Source organism: Physella acuta, unplaced genomic scaffold, assembly GCF_028476545.2.
Source record: "Physella acuta isolate Inbredline_101_S28 unplaced genomic scaffold, ASM2847654v3 ptg000801l, whole genome shotgun sequence".
Taxonomy (NCBI): Eukaryota; Metazoa; Mollusca; class Gastropoda; family Physidae; genus Physella; species Physella acuta.
Genome location: NW_026732319.1, coordinates 472,717 through 485,000, shown reverse-complemented (window position 1 = coordinate 485,000; position 12,284 = coordinate 472,717). Strand labels below are relative to the sequence as shown.

The following is a 12,284-nucleotide window of genomic DNA, read 5'->3' as shown; positions in this document are numbered from 1 at the left end:
TTAATAAGACCCACAGAAACGTTTCTGCGTGTATCTGTAGTATAGTCAAGTTCAAACCAAAATGTTGTATAGAAGCAAATTGAGAAGAAATACGCCTCAAGTGAGATGACAGCTATCCACGTTCGATTAGGAGTGATGACGCGTTTAAAACTTAAAGGAAGAAATATCACAACGAGTCTTTCAATTGTAATCAGCATGGGCAAGACGAGGCTCATCAACCCAACAGAGTAGTCCAGGAAGTTGAAGACGCTGAAGAAGAAGAAGACGACACTCGCCTCTTGGACGTTGAAGCCGAGGACCTCGTGGTCGTTGACCGCCTCGTAGAAGATCTTAGGCACGCTGTTGAAGGAGATGAGGTATGTGATGTCGGAGAAGGCTAAGGCGACTAGTAAAATGTTGGAGCACTTGTGTAAGCCGTGCTTGATGAGGACGGTGATGCTCATGACGTTTCCCGTGATGCCGAATATAGCGATACTCGGGGTGACGATGAACATGAGGATTCTGATGATGTGACGTGTGAGTTCGTCGCTTATCAGAGGTGGTTCAACGGTGGATACGTTAAGAGATACCATATCCAACAAATCATTGGATACGCATTAACACAGATTACTTGACGATTGAATTTAGAACGTTGCACTTAAAAATTATTTTCACATACATAAACGTAATACTTAGAGGGACTTTATAACTGTTGAAACTATTCAACGTGGTTTTATTTAAACAATTTTTTTTTTAAATTTTAGTTAAAGATCAAGTTAAAATACCAATGCAGAATTGCTTTTTAACTGCTATAAAATTACAAATTACCCGTCGCCACGTTTTCGAATGGTGTTTTTAGAAACCTTTTTTTTTGCCATATATATAAAACCCATCTCAGCAAATAAAACATAATTAAAAGTTCAATGCAAACTCTCAACAGCGTTCAATAGCTAACGTGATCTTCATTTCACTATGCTGGAAACATAGTATTAATTGGCGATCGAAATTATAATTGTCAATAAAATGTTGTAATTAAAATACCTACCTAGTAAAGGAGGCAAAATTTTTAAAATAAAAACAATCGAAATTACAATTACTTCGTATGGTGTTGGTTTAGTTTTTATTCTATCTGCCAAGATAAACAAATAATTTCTGCTCGGTACAAAACATTTCCTTCATCTAATTAAAATTCTGATCTGTAAATTTTCATTTTAAATTATTTGTAATGAGCTTGCTATTTGTAGTTCTGTTTTAACTGAGTATGAATTTAATGTGTTATATTGAGCTTATTACCAATAGGGAGTGGTTGGTAAAGGATGGAATTTTAAAATTGTATTTGGATAAAGAAAGTGTGTTCATGCGAGTAAATTAATACTACCAAAGCTACTCAACTAGCAGCAAAAAATCAGGAGGCGACAATGTCACAAATACGTGTTCATTCTACTGATAAACAGGTTGAATTATTTTTCTTAACAAAAAATTGATCACATGCATGTAATCAGATGACTACAATGCTTGCAATAATTTAATCTTCAAATATGTGTTCAACATTGTCATTGACACTGCGCTAGCAAACGATAATGTGTCACTGAACGAATCGTTCACATTTATTTTCATTTATTTATTTATTCAATTACGGTAACAATAGTAGGCACGGAGGCCATCTTCACATTTGCCGTTTTAAGATAAACAAATAAAACAACAATTTAATACCAGCATTAAAAAATCCCGTGCTCCAACAAAGTGAATCTTTTGTAAATGTACCAACTCGGGAACAAAACAAAACAAAAAGCAAAAGAAAACACAAACACAATGCAAACACAAACAAAAATACAATCTTTTATTCTTGCTACAGAAAAGGTCCTGCTTCTTTGTGTAAATTTAGCAAATAGCGCTATCTGCATCATACATTTTTTAGGATGCTTTGTGGCTCTTTGGATTATTCTGCGAGCCTTATGGCGCCTAAGTTAGTTTTAAGGAGCCAGGGGCCGTATGCTTCGCTTCTGCTGTTGTGTAATCGTGTGGCCCCCTCTACGTCCCTGACACACGGGCGGTCACCAAAGTGTGTTCTTCTTCAATATTTCGATACATAATTAACGTACACTTACGTTTTTAATGTGGTAGTTTCACGATATTTATGATCCAAGTGCAGGCATTCTATACATTTAAATAACTCTGTTTAAAAAAAAAACATATGTCACTAGTCTAAAGTTTGGTAACGCATTAATGAAACTTTTTTAACATATTTCTTTAGACCTTTTATTCCCACGGAATCTCGTTAAATCATCATATCTGTCAATTATTAAGATAATAACTTTACTTTTTCGTTTTTCTGCTTTTTTCTTCCTATTAGGATTTACTCATTTTTATTTTCTCGCAAACGAAGTAAAGAGGAAGTGTTGTAATGGCGCAAAAAAAAAATTAGAGATATTTACAAAACCAAGAGACTGAAAAATATAGTTTTGTAATTTTGTTCGTATGTCTGTGTGTGTAAGTGTGTTTGTGTGTATGTGTGTCTTTAAACACGATAACTTAAGTACCGTTACAGCTTCATTGATAAAGTTTCATCTTTACGTATTGTATCAAATGTGTTGATCTATATCAACTTTTCAGCGATTCCCGGTAACCGAAAGTGGAACTTACTCTACTTTAAATTTTTATAGCCTATAAATTGCGTACTGTTTCAAACAGATACATACATTTTCATACGTAAGTACAATATCTAATCTAAATTCACTAGTTTCTTTAAAATTTGGGTAATTTATGATAACCGGAAGTAGCAATTTATGCTTATTCCGATTACTCCAAAAACGCATTTAAATTTATAAAGTTCTAATAATATTCCGCACTATTATATAGAGATTATTTGGCTTTCACTTGGCGCGGAATTATGTTTTCTACGAGATTCTATTCTCTTTTTTAAAAAAAGTTTAAGTAATTAAAAAATGGATTAAAAACCAAGTGTATATCCCAAAGAGCCATCTCCCGTCGTTTTATATAATGCTTGAGACGGTTTAAGGGAGATTACTCCTGGTTTATTTGTAACAAATTCTTGATAGCATGATTATAAACGTTTGTTAATGTTGTCTATCTTATAAATTCTTAAATTTCCAACTGATAAGCAAGTTTAGCTTTGTATAACAAACTTGAAAATTTCAAAAATACTACTTTATGGTACATCTAAACGTGTTGTTAATCTAAATTTAAAATAAAACGTACGTGATCTCCCTTAAACTTTCTGGAATATCTAAAGCTGGCAAATAGCTGTTTACGACAAATTAACGTAAACAATAATGAAAAAAATAGCAACTACAGCAAAATTTAAACAGATATTTTTATTCACTTAGAGCAATTTTTACAATACTTTTTTTTATCAAACATTGTAAATTGCTGATTACTTGACTTTCACTTTGGTAGACGATAACTTATTTTTGGATTCATCTACACCTCAATGGCAACCCAAGTTAGACCTGCATAGTTAAATTGGCTGTCTTCCCAGGTACTACAGACAAGTTCCATTCCAGTTGCTGTGACGTTTCTTGCATAAAACGAATACCTAATTTGTTTGGCGTTCCACATATCTAAACCATTTAAAATCACCGTGACAATAGGTGGATTTTTGAAAGGCTTAGTAAATGTGACTGCCTGGGCATGAAGACGAGCTTTTCCAGATGCTTGGTAGTTATCAGAATTCCCGCAAGAATAAGATCCTTGTTCAAGCAGAGGTGGTTCGAGATCATTGAGCAGAGTTGTGACCAAGCCACACAACTGATTTGAAGCAGACTCCAATCCTAAGACATCACCATAATAAAATAATATTAACTTAGTTATACACAACTGAGTATAATTTGTAATATTTTATTATCTTATAACTTTACAATTTTGTAAAAAAAATAATAATCACTCATGTCGATAAAATTTACATAGTAATAAACGTTAACTTTGCTCATTGTTATTAGAAATTCGTTGGAATGTGAAGAGTTTGTGTTTATTTTTCTGTTGACAATTCAATGCTTACCATTACTTGACGATATCAGTGCTAGTAGAGTACACAGAGATATTGTAATTTTGGAGTTCATTCTTGAATTCAATCTACAATGCAACAACACAATAAAAAACTACTTTATTACTTTTTGTTGAATAAAATCTTGATTTTTAAAAGTAACGTAATTTACATATTAAAAACAGACCCGATAAACTTTATATTGTATATATGTATATATATATATATATATATAAATATATATATATATATATATATATATATATATATATATATATATATATATATATATATATATATATATATATATATATATATATATATCTTCTAGTCACCGTTGGGCAAAAATAGTTGCAGATATTAGGGAGTTCGCGAACTGTAGACTAAATCCTCGCAACACTTAGCTTTGTCTAATAATACTATTCAGTGGCTAATGCATATACGACCGTAGATGTTGAAGAACACTTTTTAAATGAAGTTAAACTTCACCATCGTTTGTTTTTCAAGATGCTGAATAAACAGACAAGTTCGTGTCCGCAATTGCTTGAATTTGTGAAATATATTCATTCATATAGCAAAAACGATATTATGGAGAAAACAAATGCGCTTTCTGAAACTGAATGATTAAAATAGGAAAACGGCTATGGTGTTTTTACTGATGGTGCGCCATCTATGTTTGGGTCAAAATCGTGCTTTTAGAATACAGATTTAGCTCCCTAACCAAGGGGAATCAAGTGCATGATTCACCGGTATGCCCTCGCCAGCAAGACTCTTTTGGTTCCATAGTTATTAAAAGTCGTATATAATGTTAAATCTGTCTTTTTAAAGAACTTAGCCAATACATGAATAAGATAAAATATTTTGCTTTTCTACACTGCAGGACGCTGGATGTCAAAAGGAAGTATTGTGATTCAAGTTTTTGAAATATAAAATCAAGTTGTTCTTGGAAGTGCAAGGAAAAAAAGTCTTTTCGATATACAATAACAAAATGGTATGGTTGAAGAGTATCATACCAAGCAAATATATTTGAACATCAACATGCAAAATGAACGAATATTTTTTCGTTTCATGAAAATCTAGGGTCCTTTTTATCAGAGATACACAATTGACGAAGAAAAATAAATCTTAGAACTTTTCACTTTAAATAACTAGTTCTAATATTTGAAATGCGCTGAATTTCTACATATTATAGTAATTGTGAACGATGCAAATTGCCAAACAAGTAAGTCTATAAATAGTTTTTATTATGTTTAGTTCAAAGTGTTAAAGGTTCCACCAATCACAATCAAGTTTTTTTTTGTCAACATATCAACGAATTAATCATAAACGTACGTGCTAAAGTACAACATGTTTTTTAGCCTGTTCGCTTGAAAATAAGTGTTTCATTTTTCTTCTGAACTTGCATTTTAGTTTGCATTGTAATACTGTTTCTATTTTCGTTTCTGTTTCCGTTTTGTTTCTGTTTATGTTTCTGTTTCAGTGGCGTAGCTACCGTAAAGCTAGCGTAAGCAAGGCATAGGGACCCAAGGCATTTAGGAGCCCCTTTCCCTCTTAAACAATTAAAACTTTTACATTGCAATTTCATTATTTGTTTTGTATAAATAATTTTAAAAAGAAAATGAATATCCAGTTTCTTTTCTATTATAGAAATAATTAAAAGTCCCTATGTTATAGCAATGTGCGAGAATTTTTTATTTTCCTTACGTTATGCGAAAGAGTAAAACCTGTGGCTACTATAACAATTAATCTTTTAAAAACACCGAAAACACCGATTTCGGACTATCCCTTCATATACTGACGTCACAGGTGACCTACTCAACTCTACTTCACCTGCCCAGTGTCCCGCCAAGTCTCAGACATGTTTTTATCGTTTAAAAAACGATTCCAGCCTAGCATGTCTCTGACCACACTATCCTTTCATATGCTTAGGACAAAGAAACAGATGAACTCTACTTCACCTGCCCTGTATCCTGCAAGTTCAGATAGGCAACTTTATCATTCACATCTAAAAAAAAAATTGAAAAAAAAATATCATTGACATATTGGTCTAGAACAGGGGTCTCCAAACTTTTCAGTCCGAGGGCCGCATTAACTATCAAATTTCAGTTCGGGGGCCAGTTTCTTCTGGGAATGTCTTTAATTTTTCTGAGCAAAGTTCCTCAGCCATCACCAACAAACGTTTTTTCCGTGGACTAAAATATCTCCGCGGGCCGGATGAGAGGACATCGCGGGCCGCATACGGCCCGCGGGCCGTAGTTTGGAGACCCCTGGTCTAGAACCTGTGCCACCCGCATGAGAGCCGACTACACTACCAACTTAGCTATTTACTCGTGACGTCACAAATGAATTTTTATACTATACTTTGAGTCTCCTTATGCAACTTGATTTACGCGCATAGATCTAGATCTAGATCTAAGTCTAGTAGTAGTAACTTTCAAATTAAATTTTATCTTAAATTAGCCAAACAAAGATTTATATAAAATAATTAAGGCCTGAAATAGATTCTAGATGTATTAAGGCCTGAAATAGATTCTAGATGTAGAATTTACATTAAGTCTAGATCTGCAATTTACATTGAGTCTAGTGACCTAGGTCTAGGCTAGATCTAGATCTAGGCTAGATTCATAACTTTCCTTCGACAGCTGATCTTTAGATCTAGAGAAATTTATTGTAAAACTAAATGAAAAAAGACAGTTTAAAATTGATATAAGTGTTGGAACGTAATAAATACAGCAAACGGACGTATTGTTAAAGTTAAAGCCGACAGAAAATTAGCTTTAGAACGCGTTAAACATTGGAATGGGAACACAATCTTCTTCGATAGGCCGCCATTATCGATGTAAAAAAATAAACACATCATGTGACGTCACTGTTTCCGTCGAGTCTAGTGGCTATTCAAATCTTTTTTTTAAAATTGTGGTTAATATACGTATGAATAAATCAATAAATTAATTAACGTCTTTAAATAAATTTGTGATTAACAGTCTGTCTGCATTAAAAAATTTTTTTCTAACTACATACTATTTTACAGCTCTTCAGATAGAGTAGAACATATCACAATAGTCAATCAGCCAAACAAACAAACAAACAAACAAAAAAATAAATATTCAAACATGTAAACAAACTTGACTTTTAGTATATATATATATATATATATATATATATATATTAAAAAAACAGAACACCGCCACGTAAAATTATTGGTCTATACTTACATAGTAAAGAAGAACTTTTTACCACAACTTCAATTATGTTCAATGACAACGACAACTAACATAAAATTGCACACTTTATATACAAACAAAACAAACAAAAAACTGTACCCTAAGTGCTGATTAATTGCACGTCCTTTTAATCTAGCTAACAATCTGGTTTTTAAGTTACCCTCATCCACTTTAGATAAGTCATCAAATGAGCAAACCATTTAATAACAGACGGTGTAGTGTTGAAGCAATTTTTGCAATGTTGCAATTTATAACGAGCAGTTTGCTTTTTTAGTGTTGTTATTTACTGATTTTTTTTAAAAAGCTTTCGTTTATAGTTGCAACTTTTGTAAAGTTCTAATTGTTGTTTCTTATTTTAAAAATTTAAAATCATTTGTTTTTCGCATAACGAACTTCATTTTACTTTGTTTAATATTTGTTGTTCTTCAATATTTACTTCTTGAAGTTGAATAAACATAGTTTTGTAATTTTGTAAACATGTCTCTGTGTGTTTGCGTGTGTGTGTGTACGTGAGTGTGTGTGTATGTCTGTAAACACGATAACTTGAGTACCGTTATAGCTATATGGATAAAATTTTATATAAGAGTTATATATTAAATGTGTAGTTCTGTGTCAACTTTTCAGCTTTTTTTTTTCGGTAACCTGAAGTGGAACTTATTATCCTTTAATTTTTTTTTCAAAAGCTTGAGTATTATTTCATATAGAGAAATGCAATTTCACATTTCACATGCAATTTCTATTTCTCTGCCTTCTGTCGAATTTCCAGTAATTTTTGTTGAACGGAAATAACAATTTACGTTATTTCCATTGTCTCAAAAACGTGAATAAACCATTAAAGAACAACTAATATTTCGTACTCATTGTTTGATGTGTACTTGGAGCAAAATTCTTTTTTTTCTACGAAGTTCGATCTATTTTTAAAAAAGTTTTAAGTAATTATTAAAATAAATTGAAATCAGATCTCTAACGCGTATCGCCATTTCCTTTTACTACATTTTTTAACTTAATTTTTGTTTTTGAGAAATATATTGTTTAATACAGTGGCGTAGTGTGTGTCACCTGGTGCGGCACTTACTATATATATATATATATATATATATATATATATATATATATATATATATATATATACATATATATATATATATATATATATATATATATATATATATATATATATATATATATATATATATATATATATATATATATATATATATATATATATATATATATATATATATATATATATATATATAATTTATATATATATATATATATATATACATATATAAATATATATATATATATATATATATATATATATATATATATATATATATATATATATATATATTTATATATATGTATATATACACATATATGTACATACATGTATATATATACACACACAAACATATATATATATATATATATATATATATATATATATATATGTCTATATACAAATATATATAAACAAGAAAGAATATATATATATATATATATATATATATATATATATATATATATATATATATATATATATATATATATATATCTATATATATATATATATATATATATATATATATATATATATATGTCTATAAACAAATATATATAAACAAGAATATATATATATAAATATATATATATATATATATATATATATATATATATATATATATATATATATATAACAAATGTCGATATTCCGCACCAGCAATATGAGGCAGCTGGTACTGAAATAACCCACATGAGTCGGTTACACTTCAACAAGCTCTTCTTTTGATGTCGTTTACACGCAATTCAAAATCTAACTTTAACTATCCATAGTTTCAACATTTGGCGACTGATAAAAAATGCAAGGTAGATGCAAAATTTATTTATGTTAATAGAACCACGTGTCACAATCGGACACGAAAATTTTAGTGCACTATGTCTATGCCTATGTCTAAGTCTATGTCTATGTCTATGTCTATGTCTATGTCTATGTCTATGTCTATGTCTATGTCTATGTCTATGTCTATGTCTATGTCTATGTCTATGTCTATGTCTATGTCTATGTCTATGTCTATGTCTATGTCTATGTCTATGTCTATGTCTATGTCTATGTCTATGTCTATGTCTATGTCTATGTCTATGTCTATGTCTATGTCTATGTCTATGTCTATGTCTATGTCTATGTCTATGTCTATGTCTATGTCTATGTCTATGTCTATGTCTATGTCTATGTCTATGTCTATGTCTATGTCTATGTCTATGTCTATGTCTATGTCTATGTCTATGTCTATGTCTATGTCTATGTCTATGTCTATGTCTATGTCTATGTCTATGTCTATGTCTATGTCTATGTCTATGTCTATGTCTATGTCTATGTCTATGTCTATGTCTATGTCTATGTCTATGTCTATGTCTATGTCTATGTCTATGTCTATGTCTATGTCTATGTCTATGTCTATGTCTATGTCTATGTCTATGTCTATGTCTATGTCTATGTCTATGTCTATGTCTATGTCTATGTCTATGTCTATGTCTCTGTCTCTGTCTCTGTCTCTGTCTCTGTCTCTGTCTCTGTCTCTGTCTCTGTCTATGCCTATGCCTATGCCTATGCCTATGCCTATGCCTATGCCTATGCCTATGCCTATGCCTATGCCTATGCCTATGCCTATGCCTATGCCTATGCCTATGCCTATGCCTATGCCTATGCCTATGCCTATGCCTATGCCTATGCCTATGCCTATGCCTATGCCTATGCCTATGCCTATGCCTATGCCTATGCCTATGCCTATGCCTATGCCTATGCCTATGCCTATGCCTATGCCTATGCCTATGCCTATGCCTATGCCTATGCCTATGCCTATGCCTATGCCTATGCCTATGCCTATGCCTATGCCTATGCCTATGCCTATGCCTATGCCTATGCCTATGCCTATGCCTATGCCTATGCCTATGCCTATGCCTATGCCTATGCCTATGCCTATGCCTATGCCTATGCCTATGCCTATGCCTATGCCTATGCCTATGCCTATGTCTATGTCTATGTCTATGTCTATGTCTATGTCTATGTCTATGTCTATGTCTATGTCTATGCCTATGCCTATGCCTATGCCTATGCCTATGCCTATGCCTATGCCTATGCCTATGCCTATGCCTATGCCTATGCCTATGCCTATGTCTATGTCTATGTCTATGTCTATGTCTATGTCTATGTCTATGTCTATGTCTATGTCTATGTCTATGTCTATGTCTATGTCTATGTCTATGTCTATGTCTATGTCTATGTCTATGTCTATGTCTATGTCTATGTCTATGTCTATGTCTATGTCTATGTCTATGTCTATGTCTATGTCTATGTCTATGTCTATGTCTATGTCTATGTCTATGTCTATGTCTATGTCTATGTCTATGTCTATGTCTATGTCTATGTCTATGTCTATGTCTATGTCTATGTCTATGTCTATGTCTATGTCTATGTCTATGTCTATGTCTATGTCTATGTCTATGTCTATGTCTATGTCTATGTCTATGTCTATGTCTATGTCTATGTCTATGTCTATGTCTATGTCTATGTCTATGTCTATGTCTATGTCTATGTCTATGTCTATGTCTATGTCTATGTCTATGTCTATGTCTATGTCTATGTCTATGTCTATGTCTATGTCTATGTCTATGTCTATGTCTATGTCTATGTCTATGTCTATGTCTATGTCTATGTCTATGTCTATGTCTATGTCTATGTCTATGTCTATGTCTATGTCTATGTCTCTGTCTCTGTCTCTGTCTCTGTCTCTGTCTCTGTCTCTGTCTCTGTCTATGCCTATGCCTATGCCTATGCCTATGCCTATGCCTATGCCTATGCCTATGCCTATGCCTATGCCTATGCCTATGCCTATGCCTATGCCTATGCCTATGCCTATGCCTATGCCTATGCCTATGCCTATGCCTATGCCTATGCCTATGCCTATGCCTATGCCTATGCCTATGCCTATGCCTATGCCTATGCCTATGCCTATGCCTATGCCTATGCCTATGCCTATGCCTATGCCTATGCCTATGCCTATGCCTATGCCTATGCCTATGCCTATGCCTATGCCTATGCCTATGCCTATGCCTATGCCTATGCCTATGCCTATGCCTATGCCTATGCCTATGCCTATGCCTATGCCTATGCCTATGCCTATGCCTATGCCTATGCCTATGCCTATGCCTATGCCTATGCCTATGCCTATGTCTATGTCTATGTCTATGTCTATGTCTATGTCTATGTCTATGTCTATGTCTATGTCTATGTCTATGTCTATGTCTATGTCTATGTCTATGTCTATGTCTATGCCTATGCCTATGCCTATGCCTATGCCTATGCCTATGCCTATGCCTATGCCTATGCCTATGTCTATGTCTATGTCTATGTCTATGTCTATGTCTATGTCTATGTCTATGTCTATGTCTATGTCTATGTCTATGTCTATGTCTATGTCTATGTCTATGTCTATGTCTATGTCTATGTCTATGTCTATGTCTATGTCTATGTCTATGTCTATGTCTATGTCTATGTCTATGTCTATGTCTATGTCTATGTCTATGTCTATGTCTATGTCTATGTCTATGTCTATGTCTATGTCTATGTCTATGTCTATGTCTATGTCTATGTCTATGTCTATGTCTATGTCCATGTCCATGTCCATGTCCATGTCCATGTCCATGTCCATGTCCATGTCCATGTCCATGTCCATGTCCATGTCCATGTCCATGTCCATGTCCATGTCCATGTCCATGTCCATGTCCATGTCCATGTCCATGTCCATGTCCATGTCCATGTCCATGTCCATGTCCATGTCCATGTCCATGTCCATGTCCATGTCCATGTCCATGTCCATGTCCATGTCCTTGTCTATGTCTATGTCTATGTCTATGTCTATGTCTATGTCTATGTCTATGTCTATGTCTATGTCTATGTCTATGTCTATGTCTATGTCGATGTCGATGTCGATGTCGATGTCGATGTCTATGTCTATGTCTATGTCTATGTCTATGTCTATGTCTATGTCTATGTCTATGTCTATGTCTATGTC

At 33.0% G+C, this 12,284-nt stretch overlaps 2 protein-coding genes across 2 annotated transcripts in view; both read right to left on the bottom strand.

Moving 5' to 3' along the window:
* The window catches only part of LOC131951142 (neuropeptide Y receptor type 1-like), a 1,020-nt gene extending 448 nt beyond the window's left edge, over positions 1–572 (bottom strand). Inside the window, exon 1 of the mRNA XM_059313432.1 lies at positions 1–572. This exon is cut by the window's left edge and continues 448 nt beyond it. Within this exon, the coding sequence (XP_059169415.1) occupies positions 1–572 (572 nt within the window).
* Positions 573–3,420: 2,848 nt separating this feature from the next.
* Positions 3,421–4,058, bottom strand: LOC131951141 (uncharacterized). The gene is made up of 2 exons (XM_059313431.1): positions 3,998–4,058; positions 3,421–3,770 (listed from the first exon to the last, which is right to left on the bottom strand). Exons 1-2 carry the CDS (start codon positions 4,056–4,058, stop codon positions 3,421–3,423), a joined length of 411 nt encoding a protein of 136 aa, XP_059169414.1.
* Positions 4,059–12,284: the final 8,226 nt, after the last annotated feature.